The 20,917-nt window shown below is 40.6% G+C and overlaps 2 protein-coding genes across 28 annotated transcripts in view; one reads left to right on the forward strand and one right to left on the reverse strand.

Moving 5' to 3' along the window:
• The window catches only part of ZNF793 (zinc finger protein 793), a 79,430-nt gene extending 67,160 nt beyond the window's left edge, over window positions 1-12,270 (forward strand). For 11 of the 26 annotated variants that reach the window (XR_010132126.1, XR_010132134.1, XR_010132123.1 and 8 more), the window contains 3 exons: window positions 6,274-6,388; window positions 10,413-11,760; window positions 11,937-12,270. The gene's annotated coding sequence lies outside the window, so the exon portion shown is untranslated. Of the gene's footprint in view, window positions 1-2,465; window positions 3,216-6,273; window positions 6,389-7,705; window positions 7,805-10,412; window positions 11,761-11,936 lie in introns of those variants that run through there. The other 15 variants (XR_010132119.1, XR_010132122.1, XR_010132138.1 and 12 more) reach the window with 12 other exon arrangements.
• The window catches only part of ZNF571 (zinc finger protein 571), a 29,650-nt gene extending 8,744 nt beyond the window's left edge, over window positions 1-20,906 (reverse strand). Inside the window, exons 1-3 of one of the 2 annotated variants that reach the window (XM_055369228.2) lie at window positions 20,855-20,906; window positions 13,267-13,344; window positions 10,888-11,014 (exon numbers count right to left, since the gene is read on the reverse strand). In XM_055369228.2, the coding sequence (XP_055225203.1) occupies window positions 10,888-11,014; window positions 13,267-13,275 (136 nt within the window). In that variant the 5' untranslated portion in view covers window positions 13,276-13,344; window positions 20,855-20,906. Of the gene's footprint in view, window positions 1-10,887; window positions 11,033-13,266; window positions 13,345-20,854 lie in introns of those variants that run through there. The other variant, XM_055369227.2, reaches the window with a different exon arrangement.
• Between the last annotated feature and the right edge of the window lie 11 nt (window positions 20,907-20,917).

Here is a 20,917-nt window from a genome sequence, read left to right on the forward strand (position 1 = left end):
GATCTAAATATTAATCAGTTACTTAAGTACATACTTATATTCCTCACCACCACACTAATCTTAGCTAATGCCACCAACCTCTTCCAACTCTTTTTTTTTTTCTTCCAACTCTTTATTGGATGAAAAACAACAGAAATTATATCATTTTTACTTAATGGATGATAATACAGCCTAACAAACACAAACATAGCAGCCTCCAGGCAATTCTATATAAAAGTATTGGAGATATTGGATTCCTGTTATCAACAGCATGATTGTTATACTCAAGCATATGAGAATTCCAAAAAATTTCCACACTCAACCCCAACCCTGACACTGTCTAATTAGGCTTCTCCTGGCAGCAGCAACTGGTGAATCTGCCCAATTTGGTTTTCACCCATAACTGCCATCAGTGACAGAGGGCTCAACACTAGTTTTAGCCTTACTTCATTTCAGCACAATAGCTGTAACAAGAATTTTCTTATTGATACACTTTTATCTACTAATTGAAAATAAAACACAGTGGGGTGCAGTGGTTCACAACTGTAATGCTAGGACTTTGGGAGGCTGAGTCAGGAGGATCGCTTGGACCCAGAAGTGCAAGACCAGCCTGGGCAACACAGTAGACACAGACCTTGTGTCTACAAAAAAAAAAAAAAAAAAAAAAATCCGCCATGCATGGTGGTGCACAACTGTAGTCCCAGCTACTCAGGATGCTAAGGTGGGAGAATCACTTCAGCCCAAGAGTGTGAGGCTGCAGTGAGCCGTGATTGTGCCACTGCACTCCAGTCTGGGAAACAGAACGAGATCCTGTTTCAAAAAAAAAAAAGAAAAAAGAAAATAACAAAACTGCTTAGCTGCTATTACTACTTTATTCACAGCAATCTGTGCCCTAACACAAAATAACATTTTAAAAAATCATTGCCCTTTCCACCTCAAACCTAGGTCTCCTAATTGTCACTAGTGGCATTAATCAACCACATTTAGCATTTCTTCACATCTGTACACATGTATTCCTGAAACATATACTTTTTCTATGCTCTGGATCCATTATTCGTACCCTGAATGATGAAAAATATTCTAGAAAACTAGGAGGCCTATTTAAAACTATACTCTTTACGTCTTTACTCATTTTTAGAAGTCTACACTTAATAGGTATGCCTTTCCTTAAAGGCTTCTACTCCAAAGATTTAATTATTAAAACTGCAACGTATGCTAACACCTGAGCCCTTTAAATCATGCTTATTGTCACCTCCCTAAGAGCTGTCTATAGTACTCATTATTTTCTTTACAGTCCTGGGACAACCCTGCTTTTCAACTTTAACTCAAATCAACAAAAACAGTCCCCTCCGAGCTAATTCAATTGAATGTCTTGCAATCAGTATTATTTTCACTGAGTTTTTTAATCTCCAAAAATATTATTCCCATAACTATTCCCCAAATGACTATGCCATTCTACCTAAAACTCTTAGCTCATGCTTTAACTACCTTAAGTTTCATTATAACATTAGAACTCAACTAATAACATAAAATCTTAAATTTGAGTCCTCATACCTACACGAATTTTCCAACCTTCTAGGTTTCTTCCCAACAGTTGTTCATGGTTTATCACCATACCTAAACTTTTCAACAAACCTAAACATAGCACCAGTTTTACTAGATATGACTAGAAAAAGTCACTCTAAAAATCATTTCTCACTTCCAAATGATAGTTTCAATAACCATCTCCTAATGAAAGTATTTTCTTCTCCTTCCTTATCTCATTTTTACTGGCTATACTCCTAGCTATCTAATTTCCCAGAGTAATCTCAGTAACAATAAAGATACCAACAAATAAAGATCAACTGGCCACAGCCATAAGTCAGCCTTCATAACTATATAATGCTGTTACACCTACAGAAACTTCCTGAAGACGTCCAAACTCTTCACCCTCAAAAATTACCCAATCCTTTACATTTTCAAAATCAAAAATCACCTCCACTTCATCATAACCCATTATTCACATAATTATAAATAACTCTATGAACAAACCTAACAATACAACACCCCAAATAACAAAACTAGAACCTCAAGTCTCAGAGTTCTGAAGCTGAAGTTCCACTTAAACTATAACCTGACTCTGCTACTTGAGAAAAATTATTGTTAAATGCTATGTCAGTACTGAGAAAATAAAATCTAACTACTTTATGGATGCATTATGTGCTTTTCCTGATAATAATGTACTAGTACTATTATGCTTGATTGTACATTGTATGTACATGTGTAATCATACATTAAGATCCACTCCCCATGCATATAAGCATATACATGAAATTACAAACAGTGCTTAACCTATTGAATGGCATACCCACATATGTCAGATTTACCATACAAATACTCTTCAATACATTAAATCCTTATATTTTACATAGGACATGAAATTATTGATTATTCACAGTACATTCAGTCAAATCAATCCTTGACAACAAGCTTATTACCACCAACAGGATTTCTTTAGTACTAAGCTTCAAGAAACCAGCAACTTGCTTGAGATGTGTCCCACTTCTCGTTCTGGGCCCATGAAACTTGGATGAAACTATGCCTGCCGTCTGGTTCTTACTTCAGGGTCACGGACTTAAGATTGCCCATTCATTCCTCTTTAATAAGACATCTTGGTGGCTTATGGCTAACCAGTCCATGATCACACATCACTGTGATGGTGTCACACACTTGGTATTTTTTAATTTAGGGAATGTTGTGATCCAACATGGCTGTCATGGACTTGATGCAATAAAGCAAACTGTAGCTGAGCTGAAATTGAATAGTCTTTCTCTACACTGAAACCATAAAGTGTTAATTACTCCATGTTCAGTGGACATAGTAAAAAACATGACACAAACATATACACACAATTTCCGTTAATTAACTCCACAATCTCAAGCTATTGTAGTATTTGTGGATATAAGGCTTTTATTCTTGCCAAACTTCAAAACAGGAAATCTTGTATTTATTAACTACAGGTAAGGCATACATGCATACACACACACACACACACACACACACACACACACAAGTTCATCTAGAACTAAGTTTTAGCCCAACTCCTAAAGAATTTATCAAAATCCAAAAAATAAATTAAAAATTAGGCTTTCTGGGTTAAAAGTTTGTTTTTTACTAAATTTACTAAAAAATCCACCAATAATGACACAGCATTTAAACTTAGCCATTTTTTCTTGAGAGAGAATTTTCCACATATAAGCTAATGTAGCTTAATTCACAAAGCAAGGCACTGACAATGGCCTAAATGAGTTCATATAACTCTATAAACAAATAGGTTTGGTCCTGGCCTCTTTATTCATTTTTAGTAACACTTGCAACTATCTGCATTCTAGTGAGAATGTCCTCTAGATCAACAAAAATAAAATAGAGCAGGCTTCAAGCACACTAATTAGCAGCTCGTAAAACCTTACTCTACCATACAGCCACAGAAAACAGCAATGATAAAAATAAAGCAATTAACACAAGATTGACTAAGTTATACTAATTTTCCTTAGGGTTGGTAAAATTTCATGCTTGCAGTCATATGACTAACCCAAATTAATAAAACTCAGCATAAAACATGTTTAAGATTATAAACAAATAAAGTTATACCTTAACTAGGTCATAAAAAGCTACAGCTAATATAAAAATAAACTATGAAAGTGATTTAATATATTCTGAATACATGATAGCAAAGACCCAAACTGGGAAGAAATACCCCAATATGCTTAGCCATAAACTTAATTAAATTAACAAAGTTATTCACCAGAGTACTACCAGCAACAGCTTAAAACACAAAGGACTTGGCAGTGCTTATATCCCTTTTTTTTTGTAATCAATAAACCCCAGTAAACCTCACTATCTCTTGCTAATTCAGCCTATACACCGCCATCTTCTGCAAAACCTTAAAAGATACTAAACACAAGTATTTACATAAAACGTTAGGTCATGGTGCAGCTTATAAAACAGAAAGAAATGGGCTATATTTTCTAATTAAAGAACATTCCACTCACAACAAACTTTATGAAATTTAAGGCGAAAGGAAAATTTCATAGTAAATTAAGAACAGAGAGCTTAATTGAATAGGGCCATGAAGTACGCACACAACCTTTCATCACCCTCCTCAAATATTTCAATATATCCAAATTTATAATTAACATAAATTTATATATGAGGTAAATCATAACAACGTAAGCATACTATATGCTTTAATAAACCAAAGTGTTTATTAAACCCAGCCTACATCTGGAAGGTTTCATATTGATTTGACCACTTTGAACCAAACCTAGCCCCAAATCAACAGAACCTAACAATTATATTTATTTAGACCAAAACATTTACTCACAACATAAAGTATAGGAGAAGGGATTTCTTCAGGTGCTACAGAAAAAGTATCATAATGCGAAGATGAAAGAATATTAAGGACAAAAAAAGCAAAGCTAATCCTTTATACCTTTTATGTAATGAATTAAGAGAACTTTAGCTAAAAACCCCAAAACCAGACAAGCTACCCACAGACTAACTCATATATGTAGCAAAATAGTGAGAAGATCCATGAGTAGAGGTGAAAATCTGGTGATAGCCGGCTATTCAGAACAGAATTTCAGTTCAACTTTAAATTTACTCAAATTTTAATCGATGTAAATTTAAATGTAACTCTAGAGGGGGCACTCAAGATGGCTGACTAGAAGCAGCTAGTGTGCACCACTCTCAGGGAGAGGAAACAAAGTCGGAAGTAAATACTGTCTCTTTAAGTGGATCATCTAAAACAGGGATCCCCAACCCCAAGCCACAGACCCGAGCCACAGACCCGTACTGTTTGGCAGCCTGTGGGGAACCGAGCTGCAGAGCAGGAGGTGAGCAGTGGGCGAGTGAGCATCACCACCTGAGCTCCGCCTCCGGTCAGATCAGCGGCAGCTTGAGATTCTCATAGGAGCTCGAACCCTATAGTAAAGTGTGCACAGGACGGATCTAGGTTGCGGGCTCCTTATGAGAATCTAACTAATGCCTGATGATTTGAGGTGGAACAGTTTCATCCCCAAACCAGTCCGCCCTTCCCCTCTCGCCCCACTCCCCACGGCCAGAAATACTGTGTTCCATGAAACCAGTCCCTTGTGCCAAAAAGGTTGGGATAGCGCTGGTCTAAAAGACCATGTCAGGATTTACCACGGACGCCAGGGAACTCACAGAGAACAGAGAGAGAAGCCAGGCAGCCACCTTCCTGGGACTGGCATGGAGTGGGAGAAGCACCCTAACATGGTGAAACGCTGACAGAGTGAGAGTCCCTGGGGAAGCCACACTTCCCACATGGCCCTTTGCAATCCTGGGCACATGAGGAACCCCCAACTCCCATCCCTGGGCCACTAGACCAACACAGAAAGCCACCTAGAGTTTTTGCAGAGGCACTACTCAAGCCCATGTGGAGCACCACAAGCCCCGGATCCCTGAGCAGCTTGGTGCCAGCTGCCATAACCCCAGTGGAAGCTGCAGTCACAGTGCTGAGGGGCGGTCAGAATGCCCAGCCCCTCCTCGCCAGGAAAGGCTCGGCTTCACCCTGCCCCCGCCTGAGCTCCCCAGCACAGCGACCCTGTCCCCACCTGAACTCTGCAGGCAGGCACAGCTCCACATTCCCCCAGGAACCTCCCAGATAGCAGACCATGCAACCCCTGCCCTACCTCCTCTGAGGCGGCTAAGGCTCACCAGCTCAGGCTTCCAGCGCAGCAACCGCACCTCTGCAGCAACCGCACCTCTGCCTAAACTCTGGTGGCGTGCGGTTCTGTGTTCCTCTGGGGCAGAACTCCCAGAGGTAACAGATAACATTTGGCACCTCTGTATGCCCTAAACAGTGAAGTTCGGCATTGTTTGGAAGGGAGGGAAGGGCAAGCGCGCCACGTGCTCCGCAGCTGTCAGTCTCCATTGCAGGAGTCCTGCTCCAGTGAAAGGCCCACAGCACAGCCACCCTGCCCCCACCTGAACATTTCACCTGCAGCCCAGAGCCCTTCTGAAAATCCAAACCCCACATACCTTGATATTCCCTTGGGCTCCCACCACCTAAGTGTTCTGTAGGACCATGCATGAAAGTTTGACCAGTGACCTGGAAACCAACCTGTCCCGCCTCCCCACATCATAGCCAGCACCTGAACTCTGGGCTAGCCCGACTGCAGTCCAGCCCCTTCAGGTCTCACACAGGCTGTCCAGTGGGCCAGCTAGGGGCCTGGGAACTGGGGAACTACTTGCCCCATTCCAACTCTGCTGGCGCCTGACCATTTCCCCCAGGGCCTGAGGTCAGACCAACCCAACCAGCTGACACCAGCACAACACCCATTCACACAGGCCCTGTGGAGGAAGCCCCTTCTACAGGAAGCAGCAGTACTGTGACATCGGAAAACAGGTGAGCCTTAACCAATGGGGAAAGGATTCCCTATTCAATAAATGGTGCTGGGATAACTGGCTAGCCATATGCAGAAGAATGAAAGTGGACCCCTACCTTTCACTGTATAAAATAACTCAACATGGCCTGATCTAGTACATGCAGAAGCCTCTGAAGATCTTACCATTTTCTCATTACATTTTGCAGGTGTTTCATCAATTTTCAGAGCTACTAATTTTAATTTTATTACAGTTATAAAGCCACCAGCCATATCTAATACCAGACACCACTATTAATTGCAGCTGTGCTTTTATTACTCTCTCTCCCAGTACTAGCAACCAGCATCACCATACTACTGACAGACCATAACCTTAATACACTTTTTTTGATCCAGCTGGAGGAGGAGATCTAATTTTAGACCAACATTTATTCTGATATTTTTGTCTATCCAAAAGTGTACATTCTTATTTTACCAGGTTTTGGAATAATCTCACATATTGCTACCTATTATTCTGGAAAAAAAAGAACCATTTGATTATATAGAAATAATATGACCCATAATATCAATTTAGCTCATAAGCTTTATCGTATGAGACTATATTTACAGCATGGATAGACACTGATACCTGAATGTATTTTACACTAGCTACTATAATTATTGCTATTCCAACAGGAGTTAAAGTATTTAACTGACTAGCAACCCTACATGGAGGTAATACTAAATGATCTCCAGCTATATTATGAGGTTTAGGCTTTATTTTCCTGCTGACAGTTGGAGGCCTAACAGGAACTGTTCTAACTCATCAGCAGACATCAATCCTCATGATATATACTATGCTATAGCACATTTCTAACATGTTCTATCAATAGCTGCAGTCTTCACCATTACAGGATTTATTCACTGATTCCCATATTTTCAGGTTATACACTCAACCTGAGCCAAAATCCATTTTGTATTTGTAGGTGTTAGCTTGACTTTCTTTCCACAACATTTTCTTGATTTATCAGGCATGCCATGACAATAACTACACTGATGGATATACAACATGAAATACCATCTGCTATGGTTTGGATGTGGTTTGTACCCACCAAATCTCATGTTGAAATTTAGTCCCCAGTATGGCGTCTTGGGAGATGGGGTTTAGTGGGAGGTGCTTGGGTCATGGGGGCTGGTCCCCGAGAACAGATTAGTGCCCTCCCTCAAGGGTGACTGAGCTCTCGCTCTACTAGTTCTCAAGGAAGCTGGTTTTTAAAAAAGCCTGTCACCTTTCCCCTCTCTCACCATGTGATCTCTGCACACACTGGCTCCCCTTCACCTTCCATCATGAATGGAAGCAGCCTGAGGTCCTCACCAGAAGCCAAACAGACATAGGTGCCATGCTTCATGTACAACCTGCAGAACCACGAGCCAAATAAACCTCTTGTCTGTATAAATTACCCAGCCTCAGGTATCCTTTATAGTATCACAGTATGAACTAAGACACCTATTACACTTGAATTAGTTCCACTATAACACTTTGAAAAGTGACCAGCATCTATGTTTAAATACCAAAACTAGAAACATCCACATAATTTTTTTCAATAATTCTAGCACTATTTACTTCAATTGAAATTTCTGAAATATGCCTATTCTTAAAATCCATCACCAAAGAACACTGAAGCCTTAAAACGTGAGACCCCCCTTGGGAAAAAGTCAAGCTAAAATTTATTCACATCTTTCACTATTCCTACAATAATAGGACCATTTATTTATATTCTAATCATTTCATTCCCAAACATCATGTTTCCTACCCCCAATTGCCAAATCCATAATAGATTAGTCTCTTTTTAATAATGATTAGCACAACTTGTACTAACATAATAATATATAATGTCAAAGGATGTTATTACCAATAACAGCAACACGTCTTAAAGCACACTTTCAAGCAACCGTCCTTTTTGACCACCACCACTGAAGTTACCAGATCATTTACCTTTATGCCACCCCTCCAGCATTTTATCTTCATTTCTTTCTTTCTTTCTTTTTTTTTTGGAGACATGGTCTTGCTCTGTCGCCCAGGCTGAAATGCAGTGGCGTGATCATGGTTCACTGCAACCTCGACCTCGGGGCTCAAATGATCCTCCCAACTCAGTCTCCCAAGTAGCTAGGACCACAGGCATGTGACATAATGCCCTGCTAATTTTTATTTTAAGTAGAGATGGGGTTTTGCTATGTTGCCCAGGCTGGTCCTGAATTCCTGGGCTCAAGCAATTCACCCACCTCAGCCTCCCAATGTGCTGGGATTACAGGCTTGAGCCATTGTGCCCAGCCTACCACCATTTTAAAGATTCTCCTTTGAAAAAAAAAACAAAAAACAAAAACCTCTCCTGATTCTGTGGTTCACCCTGCAGTGGACAGGAGCTGCAGGGTGAACCAGGAGAATGGCAAAACTTCTCAAGAGGTATGCATGCTTCCTGTCTATACCTTTTGCTTTTCTTTCTCTCCTACCACCATAATTAACATTTTGCCATATTTCCTTTCTAAATTTGTTCCATGGATTTTTATGTAGTTGAAATAATACTGCATATATAAACTGTAATCACACTTCTTTCCCCTAATTATTACAGTGTTCTTAAAACCTTCTAAAATATTGTAAACTCTATTTGTAACTTTGAGAGTTCCTCAAATGGGCCTTCAACAGTGCCTGGTGAGTTAATTCACTGTCCCACTCTAGTTTTTATTGTTGACTTACTTCTTTCTCACTCTCTTTTAAATACTCTACAATGAGGTTTTTGTTCCTCTCATTGCCAAACCCACCTTGTCAGGGTCACCAACACCCTTCATCCTGCCAAATCCAATAGCCAATTTTCCGCGTTCCTCTTACTTGAACTCCTAGCATTATCTCTCTCAGCTAACTGCTTCCTCCTTTTGTCAGTTGGCTTCCAATACACTGCATTCCCTCTTCCTAGGTCACAGGTTACTCAGGTTAGTCCTCAATTTCCTTTGCTAGATTGTTTTCCTGATTGAATGCTGGAACACCCCATGGTTCAGTCCTTGAACTGTACCTTGCCTTCCATCTAAACCAATTCGCTCCATAATCTCATTCAGTTCCTCGGTACAGAGAGTAATCCCATATTTATCTCTTCAGTCCTGACTATCCCCTCCACCCACAGGCTTCCAAATGCTTATCTAACTTCACCACACAGATATCTAATGAGCATATCAAATACATAACTCTTGACTTCCTTCTCCAGCCTTCCAAACCCTGATGCCTCTATTGCCAATCTTCAAAATAACTCCATTATGAAGGTTAATTCTACGTTCAAAATATAGCCTGTTCTTATCACCTCCACATATTAAACCCAATTCCAAGCCACTGTTATCTGTAGTGTGAACTTCTGAACTAGTCCTCTCATTAGTCTTCCTGCTTTCATTTTTATCTTCACTGTTCACATAGCACTCAGTGACCTCTAAACAAAGATCCTTTACTTGTCTGCAAAAAGTCAGCCAGGGGCTTCCTATCACACTTAGAATAAAATCTCACTGCTTGCAACAACCAACAAGGTCCTACATGATTTGATCTCTGCCTGTTTCTCTAACCTCACCTCAAATTTCCACTTTCAGTAGCCACACTGGCCTTCTTGCTGATTCTCAAACAAGTGAAGCTCAGTTTCTCTCAGGATCTTCTCTTCCCTCTGCCTGAACACACCTTTCCCTGATTTACAGCCAACTTTATTCAGGTCTTAATTCAAATGTTACCTCCCCTGAGCTATCATTCCTGGTCCTCCTAACCTATGAACATAGCAAGCTCTCAGTACGTATGTGCTGGCTAGAGATACTTATCCAAGTTTAACTATAAAAGAGCAACCAGGAAAAAACGTAATTCAAAAAATAGATAAAAGCATTGTCCCCAAAAGAGATCAGACCAAAGGTAGCTCCCTTATTAAAACAAAAAGGGAATGTAAAACAGAAGAGTGGCAAATGGGAGTTGGGAGGGAGGTTCCACGGGGAACTCACACACATAACCTTCCTGCTCTCCCTACGTCTCAAGCCTTCTTTCCACAGGCCTTTGAAGAGAGCTTCAGGCACACACCTCAAAGTGCTGCCACCTACGGATCAGCTGTATTGTTAGCAATAGCTGACAGTGTGACCAGCCTTTATTCACCTGAGCTCTGTCTTTATGTCACGGTTCTCATCAGCATCCAGGGCTCCTTTCTTTGCTCCAATAAGGAAAGTATATTTGGCTTAGGGACTGCACATCCAGCTTAAAAGAAAGGAAATGGTACATGGTCATGCTAGGGGATTCCCAGATTCAAATCTAGTCCATTGGCCATCAAAGAAGGGAGACACTGACAGGAAGTGACAGAGAAAGATGTGACAGTCTAAAGGATAAGAGATAAAAAGGTACACGGTGGAGCTGTCCATTTCTACTTCTACTCAAACGTAAGCCTTTCCTTAGGGAATGGAGATCAGAAATTCACAATGAATGAGGCAGAAATTATGGGGAACAAATTCTGAATATTACGTAGGATGATCTTACCCAACGAGATCAGGTTGCTGTAGTTCTCCAACATCACATCCCTGTACAAGTCCCTCTGAGCAGGGTCCAGGCACTCCCACTCCTCCTGAGAGAAGTCAATGGCCACATCCCTGAAAGTCACCAACAACTGAAACAACAAATCCATTACTTGTGAAAATACAGGAATGATTCTGAAGTGAAATGAGAAGAAAATGGAGGAGGTAATTGAAGGAAGCAAGTAACACAAAACAACAGGAAATTGGTTGCCTAAACAGTAGTATTAACATGATTCTCTATCATTCCTATTGCCACAGATAAAACTTCCTCTGTACAATAGAACAATTCCATTATCCAGAAAGGTCTGAGAATTTAAAAAGCCAGATGTGTGCAGTTTCTTGATTAAATACAATACTGCAAGCGTTTTTTTCACAACAGACAGGTTTTAATTGCACAGCAGATAAGGCTTCCAAATCCTCAATAACTAATATACTCTCAATTAATACAAGTTCTTGCTCTCCCTTCTGCCTTTAAAGACTTTTAAAAAGATGAATTTTCCAAACAATGTTTACCAAATCTCTAGGTTAGAAAATAAAATTTGAATATAACCTAAGAATTTTTTGAAGACTCAGATTCATCAAGTTATATTATGTCACAGAACAGAATGGACATATTTCCATTTTACATACAAAATGATCTGCTTATTTGGGAGTATCTGAATTAGACAAATTCTCTAATGTCTTTGAGCTCTTAGAATCTATAATTCTTGAGAGTATGCATCTGGCATGTTTTATTTGCTCCTATTTTCCACATTCCTAGGCTATAGCAAGGTACTGGATGCCAGTCCAGGCACACAGAGACATCACTCTGAACTAGTACATTCTGGGAAATCCCAAGGTGAACTTGACTATGATCATCCTCTCTCATTGGTTCCTGGGCAAGAGGGTTGTAGAAGGCAGAATAAAGGCCCCCCAAACATGTCCACAACCTAATCCCCCAATAACAGTACTGACTCAATGATAAAGAAAAGCTTGCTTGCTTAAATATAATTATTACTTTGCTTGACTTTGTAGATTATTCAGTAAGAACAGTCTCAGGAAAACAGGACCTTCAACAGAGATAAGGGAATTAAAATATGCAGACTAACAACTCTGGGAATGGGCTGACCAGCCTGATAAGAATAGGCTGATGGCACCTACAGAAGGCCACAAAACACTGACCAAGAAAGCAATGACCAACAAAGCAATGGCCTGAGACTGCACATTTCACAAGAATGTTTTGATCATCATTTTTTCTAATTTCCCTTAAAAACCCCTGATATGGAGACAGAACTCGGTGGTCTTTGAACACTAGTTCACTGCCTCCCCTGGGTTGTTGGATTCCTGAATAAAGCTAACCATCCTTTCACCAGTGCTTATCTCTTGAACTTTCAAGTGACAAATGGTCTGGACCTGAATTTCGTTACAAAACCTATGTATACCTTACCTTACATGGCAAAGGGGACTTTAGAAGTGCAATTAAATTAAGGATCTTGAGAGGGGGTTATCCTGGATTATCTGGTTGGGCCCAATGTATTTGTAAGTGATAGAGGGAGGCAGGTGAGTAAAAGAAGGAAATGTGATGATGAAAGCACAAGTCAAAATGTGATTGCTGGCTTTGAAAATGGATGGAAGCCACACCCCAGGGATCGTGGACAGCCTTTAGAACCAGAAAAGGACAAGGAAACAGATTCTCCAGTCCTCTAGAACCTCCAGAAGGAACATGGCTCTGCTAATACTATGATATTAGCCCTTTCAGACTGATTTCAGACTTCTGACCAGCAGAGGTATAAATCATAATTATATTGATTTAAGCCACTAAATTAGTGGTTATTAGTAACAGCAGCAACAGGAAACTATATCAGCAACAAGAGTCCTTCCTTCATAGAACCCCATTCCCAACCAATTTTCAAACTTTCACAGAAAATCTTGCCACACACTGAGACTAGGAACATCCAACAAAAAAAATGCTATCACTTTCAAATGGAAAACCCAGGATTGTAGAGAAGATCAAATTTTGTCATGTATCACATTTAAACACTCATCTCTACCTCACCAAACCGTGGTACTAATGTGTACCAATCTTAAAAGGAGGTATTTCTGTTCCCTCAGAGCTCTGGGCAGAAGACTATGCCTGTGGACAATGTAGAATTATCTGCTGAATGAATATCTGAAAACTGTTTGGAGAGGGGAAAAGCATTGAGAAGAATTGGGCTCTTTGCTACTATTACTCGCTAGAATGGGAGATGTTTGGAAGCAGTTCCCTTAAGGAACCAAACAAGGCAGGAAATTCTGGGATAAATCTGGTGTTCACATTACACAACAAAATGATTGTACTTCAAGAAGGAAAGAAACAGCAACTCACGTGGGGCATGGTTTTTTAGAACTGATCAATTTTCTGGGTTCTTCTCCTGGAGGTGTGCAAAGTCCAGAGAAGCCAGTGCTGGACAAGGAAAAAAAGCCACAAGATTAGGCTAGGCTCACAGCCCACAAAATAAACTACTTAGAACTACCTTTACTTCTCCTCTTTTGGGAATTTGGAAAAAATCTCAGTTCTTCCACAAACCCAGTGGAAGCCAGCTACTGCAGAAGGGCTTCAGGCAGACCTTTCCTTAATGTCCATGTTGAACAGGACCCTAGGTGCTGTTACTTTCCCATGGCATCTCCTCCTCCACAGTAGAACAGAGGCATGCCCAGGGAGCCCCCCACCATCCTCCTGGACCCAAACACTAAGTGAGGTGCTTTGCAATATGACTTCAAGATTGAGCAAGTTCTCCAACTACAGCCACCTACTTGCCATAGTTGTGTAGCACTGATCTTTTTTTTTTTTTGGTAGCATTGATCTTGCATACATGTATAATCCATGAACTTAACATCAATGCTGTTTGTGTGATACCAAGAAAACCCAGCAAGAGAGCAGGTAAATAATTTAAGTAAGATTTTGTTGGGTATAGTTGAGCTTTGAAGCACCACAAGCCATTGTACTAAGATTTTGTCCTCCCCGCTAACCAATTTTCACCTCCTTTGAGGCAATATCATTGTCATTAAGAATACATGGGTTGGCTGCACGCAGTGGCTCACGCCTGTAATCCCAGGGAGGCCGAGGCAGGCAGATCACTTGAGGTCAGGAGTTCAAGACCAGCCTGACCAACATGGCTACTAAAAAATACAAAAATTAGCCAGGCATGGTGGCGCATGCCTGTAGTCCCAGCTACTTGGGAGGCTAAGGCAGAAGAATCACTTGTACGCGGGAGGTGGAGGCTGCAGTGACCCAAGATCGTGCCACTGCACTCCAGCCTGGGTGACAGAGCGAGACTCCATCTCAAAAAAAAAAAAAAAAAAAAAAATCCCATGGGTTAAAATAATATATATAAAATGATATAAAGATATTAATCTCTGCAAGTTAATAGGATATTTGACATATGATATACAAATTAAATATGACTCCAATAAAAGTACAAGTATGAAAGCAGATACATTCAATTTAAATTCAACAAGCAAGAAAATTAAAAAGCAAGAATTGGGAAAAAATGCCTGATAATAAAGAGAGCAGAGATTTCAAAATACCACTCCTATCATTAAAATGTTGGATACTGTAAAAAGGAACAAAATCATATCCTCTGCAGCAACACAGATGTGGCTAGAGGCCATTATCCTAAGTGAATTAACACAGAAACAAAACCAAATACCACATGTCCTTTATAACTGGAAGCTAAGCACTGGGTACACCTGAACATAAAGATGAGAACATGGACACTGGCAACTACTAGAGCACGGAGAGAAGGAGGAGGGCAAAGGAGCAAACCTACCTACCTATCAGGTATCCTGCTCACTACCTGGGTGACTGGATCATACCCCAAACCTCGGCATCACACAATACACCATATAACAAACCTGCACATGTACCCCCTGAATCTAAAATAAAAGTTGAAATTTTATTTTTAAAAAGTTGGATACTGCATATGAATAGAAAGAAAAGATTAATGTAACTGAATAGAATCTCTGATCTCTGGGGAAAGGTGGATTATTCAGTAAATGTTATTGGAGAAAGGTAAAATTGGAACCCCATTTTATAACACATACCCAAATTAACTCCAAATATATAAGATATCTAAATATTAAAAAATGAAATTGGCAGGGAGTGGTGGCTCATGCCTGTAATCCCAGCACTTTGGGAGGCTGAGGCAGGTGGATCACCTGAGGTCAGCAGTTCACGGTCAGCCTGGCCAATGTGGTAAAACCCCATCTCTACTAAAAATACAAAAATTAGCTGGGTGTGGTGGCGGGTGCTTGTGGTCCCAGCTGCTTGGGAGGCTAAGGCAGGAGAATCGTTTGAACCCAGTAGGCAGAGGTTGCAGTGATCCGAGATCATGCCACTGCACTTCAGCCTGGGCGACAAGAGCAAAACTCCGTCTCAAAAAAAAAAAAAAAATCATAAAAATGCTAGAAGGAAAAACAGACTGTTCCTTCTTAACTTCAGAGGGGAAAATTCTGTGTCTCACAATCATATGAATAAATGCTCCTACATTTAAAAATTGCCTAAAAGAATACACAGACAAATGACAAAATGGGAGAAAATATGCACAACTTAAATAAAAAACAGAGAGTCCTAAAATCCAAAGAGCTGTATTTTAAAAATCGAGGGAAAACAATCAAGAGAAAGACAAAAAAATCATTATCTTAAATGGACAACAGACAATGCATAAAAAAAACAGTCAATGGTCATTCAACATGTAAAATGTTCATCCTCATTTAAATAACAGAAATTCAAATTGAAACTAAACTGAGAAGACTTCTGAATCCAATATCATTAAGATCCTACTGGACTAAGTTCCTTGAAGATACACCTATTAGATCTGGACATAATACAAAAAGCAACTAACTGAAGGTGCTGGCCAATGAACTGAAGTAGTATTCCTACAAAAAAATGCAAAAATTAGCCAGGTGTGGTGGCGGGCACCTGTAATCCCAGCTACTTGGGAGGCTGAGGCAAAGAATTGCTTGAACCCGGGAGTCGGAGGTTACAGTGAGCCTAGATCGCGCCACTGCACTCCAGCCTGGGCAACAGAGCAAGACTCCATCTCAAAAAAAAAAAAAAGCACACTTGAATTGAATCACGAGGAAACATCAAACACATATAAACTGAGGAACAATCTACAAAATAACAGGCCTGTAGTTTTCAAAAAAGTCAGGATCACAAAGGATCAAAGAAAAGTCCAGGAATTGTTTTCAATTAAAAGAGACTAAAGAGATGTTTTAATTAAATGTTTGATCCTAGATATGATTTTGGATTGGACGCCAGATAAGGGGCAAAAAATGCTATAAGGAGCTGGGCGCGGTGGCTCATGCCTGTAATCCCAGCACTTCAGGAGGCCAAGGTGGGTAGATCACGAGGTCAGGAGATCAAGACCATCCTGGCTAACACAGTGAAACCCTGTCTCTACTAAAAAAAAAAAAAAAATACAAAACATTAGCTGGGCGTGGTGGTGGGCACCTGTAGTCCCATCTACTTGGGAGGCTGAGGCAGGAGAATGGCGTGAACCCAGGAGGCGGAGCTTGCAGTGAGCCAAGATCTCGCCACTGCACTCCAGCCTGGGGGATAGAGTGAGGCTCCGTTTCAAAAAAAAAGAAGAAAAAAAAAAAGCTATAAGGACAAAATTGTAACAATTGGTGAAATTTTTCTATGAACTCTGGATTACACAATTATTACATCTCTGCTACATTTCTTCATTTTAATAAATGAACTATAGTTATAGTCCCCTGTGCTCAGAAAATACACTAATGTAATTATAGATAAAGGAAAATGATGTCTGAAAATTACTATCAAGTAATTCAGAAGTATATATGTAGAGAGAATTAGCAAACAAAAAAGCAAAATGTTAAAAACTGGTAAATATGTAAGGACATAGGGCAGTTTTTTCTATTATTTTTGCAACTTCTCTGTAAGTATAATATTATATCAAAATAAAAATTTTAAAAAACCAATGCTATGTGAGTACTGATTTTTAATTAAGAGACTAAAGAGGCATAACCAAATGTAATCCATGAACCTTAAATATAGCAAAACATAAAAACCAAAAGAAATCTAAAATGCATTATCTATCTTAACAGTAGTGACAGTTACTGTTGTTTTCGATTATATTTTAGAATAAAGAACGTAAATTATATTAATGTTTTAGCAACCAAGATTGTTAGCATAAAACAGATACAAGTATAAAATCAAACAAGAAAATACTCTGTAATTTGTCTGAACTATTATTATAAATTCATGATTCATGATTTATACTTTAAAAACAAGTTATTAGCTTTGTTCCCTGAAATGGCCTAGAATAAATGACAGCCTTATGGCAATGAGAAACTCTAATGCCCAGACAGTGGTCACTGTACACTGTATACCACAAGAGGAATCAGAACTCCTTAGAGAAATGGCTCATTTCAGGCCTGGCACAGGAAATGTAGAAGTTGATCTTGGGATCATTTGTTCTGCCAGAAAGCAAATAAGCTATCAACTCTACTAGAATCATGACAGAAAGACACAGAACTGCCTGGAAAGGACTACCACTGGCTTAAAAAAGAGCAGTTTGATATAAAAAAGAATAATGATCACAATAGTTCGAAACATACGGTATTCAAAACAGACATTCACTTTTGGGACTCCTTAGAAGGCTGTAGGGCACCAACTCATTTCTCTGAAAATATATAAAGGGAAAGAATCAAATCAATTACTCTGCCTTTCCATATGAACTGTATTTATTTATTTATCTTGAGATGGAGTTTCACTCTTGTTGCCCAGGCTGTAGTGCAATGGCGCAATCTCAGCTCACTGCAACCTCGGCCTCCCGGGTTCAAATGATTCTCCTGCCTCAGCCTCCCAAGTAGCTGGGATTACAGTAATGTGCCACCATGCCCGGCTAATTTTGTATTTTTAGTATAGACGGGGTTTCTCCATGTTGGTCAGGCTGGCCTCGAACTCCCGACCTCAGGTGATTCGCCTGCCTCGGCCTCCCAAAGTGTTGGGATTACAGGCGTGAGCCACCACGCACAGCCATGAACGGTATTTTAAGATAACCAAATACTTGATGAAAAAAAGTTCTTATATATAGAAGAACTATAACTAATGAATACAGGAGGAATTGAGAGAATTTTGTTTTTAATCACCATATATAACCGTTAATGAAATAATGGGCCGGGCGCGGTGCCTCACACTTGTAATCCCAGCACTTTGGGAAGCTGAGGTGGGTGGATTACTCGAGGTCAGGAGTTGCAGACCAGCCTGGGCAACATGGTGAAACCCCGTCTCTACTAAAAATACAAAAATTAGCCAGGTGTGGTGGCACATGCCTGTAATCCCAGCTACTCGGGAGGTTGAGGCAGAAGAACCTTTTGAACCCGGGAGGTGGATGCTGCAGTGAGCCGAGATCGCACCACTACACTCCAGCCTGGGCGACAGAGTGAGGAAAAAAAAAATAAAGAATGGATCTTGGTATCAATCATAAGTGGACGTTATAACCTTTAGGTCAGTGCTTCTCAATCCTTCTAAAATTTTTCACGGTCACATCCCTAGGAACCTTTTTAGATACTTTTCTCTAATAGCCACCACTCTTATGAAATTTTATTACCATAGATATACTGTACATATGTTTATGTACTGTGGCCCTTTGGAGGACCACAGATCATTGTAATACCTATGAGTTTTTGTCCTCTTCCTTCTCAAAAACCAAGTTTCACCCACTTGGAAGGTGATATCCTCCACCCTCATTGAGAATGCATGCTTTAGGTGAAAAAAAGGAAAGGATTAAATGGACAGCATTTAAACACATCAATATGACATCACTGAAAGTGGGACATCAGACTGTAAGGGCCTCATGATGTGATGTAACAGGAAGTACACAGCACCAACTATGAATTAAAGGTGATTTAGGGAAAATCTGATCCAAATTCCATCAAACCTCTAGATCTAACTGCCTGTTTACAGAAATATGAAGGAACGGAAAACAAACTGTAAGACAGTACAAAGAAGCAATTAGCTAAAAGCAGTATACAGAATATTCTACGGGACAGATGATCTAGTTTTTCTACAAATCAACAGCACCAATTAAAACAAACCAAAACAAAACACAGGAGGGAAACTATCATGCATTAAGTAAGTTTAACAGGTTTGGCCACCAAATGCAATGTGTGGACTCTATCTGGATCCAGATTTGAACACACCTATTGTAAAAATATGTCTTTCAAATAATTGGGAAAATTTGAATATGGGGGTATACAAGATTATGAAATAACCACCACGCTGTTACACCAACATAAGAAACAAATTTATTGTTTTAAACTTATTGTTAGTTTTTTTTTATGTTGGTATAACAGCATCATGGTTATTTTAAAATATAATGTCCTTTTTGGTAATATATGCTTATAAGAGGATAAAATACAATTTTGAAATACTATAGGAAAAAACGGGGATGGATTGATACAAAGATATTTACAAATGTTTTTAATTACAGCTAGGTGTTGAACATGTTGGGGTTCGTATTATTCTTTAGCCTGCTTGAAAACATCCACAATAAAGTTAAAATTTTAAAAGTCTTCAAATTTCCCCCAGAAAGTACAGTTATTTTTCATCAAAACCTTAGACCAGACCAGGCGCGGTGGCTCACGCCTGTAATCCCAGCACTTTGGGAGGCCCAGGCGGGTGGATCACGAGGTCAGGAGATCGAGACCATCCTGGCTAACACGGTGAAACCTCGTCTCTACTAAAAACACAAAAAATTAGCCGAGCGTGGTGGCGGGCGCCTGTAGTCCCAGCTACTCGGGAGGCTTAGGCAGGAGAATGGCGTGAACCCGGGAGGCGGAGCTTGCAGTGAGCCGAGACCGCACCACCGCACTCCAGCCAGGGCGACACAGCGAGACTCCGTCTCAAAAAACAAACAAACAAACAAAAAAATCTTAGACCAGAAAGGACTGCTGTATCATTGGGTGGAAAGGAGAGGTGTAGTGTGGCTGGGGAGTAGAGCTAAACTGATGATCCCATCCCCGCAGCATCATTTATGGGGTGCCTAAGGACCAGTCACTAGCATGGCTGGTTCTTCCTTAGGAAGATGTTGCTGGAGGTAGAAAACGTTTCCGAAAGGAAGAAATTTGAGGTTAGAAAGAAAATAGGAACTTCACACAAGACTTTCAGAAGTGCGATATTCTTTTCCTCTGGGTGCCTCTCTTGGAAAACGCAAAACCGAGAAAAGAAATAAGCATCATAGAACATCAGAGCTCTCGGAGCAGACGAAACAATTTAGGATAACACCAACCTCTAGAAAGGGATTAGTCTTCCCCACAGGGCTGTCAAGCTAGAATAGGACATCTTTAACAGTGGTCTTCTTCCTAAGACACTTCCAGGGGTAAAGCCTCACCATCAGGGAAACTTCAAAAAGAGCCTCTTACTCTGCAAAGAAACTGCAGCAGCTGTAACCGCACGATTCTCAGCTGGCTTAATGATGTGCGTGTCACACGAGGAGTACTGCGGCACGGGAGGCTCCAAGGGCTAGGAGCATTAACAGGCGGCAGGTGAGCCCACCCCGCGGCCGCACAAGCGCACACGCACACGTCCAGGCGGAGGAACACTACTAGTAACATCCGCCTCCTTCTAGCCTCCCTATCCCAAAGTGACGGTGCCGATTTTGTCCGCGGCAGGGGCTCCAGGGGCACACTCATAAATTCGGTGCGGAGGAACACAACTAGCAGCACCACACCCCCGCCACTGCCAGAACCAAAGTGACGGTGCCGACACCCCTCCGCAAGCGCAAGGCCGACTTCCATAAGTAATTAGCCTAAAGCACCGTCCCTTTCCTGTCAGCACCGAGCCCCAGCCAGGACACCGGTATTCCCAGCACCATATAAGAGCTACTTTTTCGATGCGGCAACCCAAAAGCTGCGAGCGGTTCCCGGTGAGGCCGCCCACTCACCTGGCCGGCGCAGACAAGCTCCGTGCGTCAAGACATAACAGCGTAAGTGTACGACGTGGCGCA

This window comes from Gorilla gorilla, chromosome 20 (genome assembly GCF_029281585.2).
Source record: "Gorilla gorilla gorilla isolate KB3781 chromosome 20, NHGRI_mGorGor1-v2.1_pri, whole genome shotgun sequence".
Classification (NCBI taxonomy): Eukaryota; Metazoa; Chordata; class Mammalia; order Primates; family Hominidae; genus Gorilla; species Gorilla gorilla.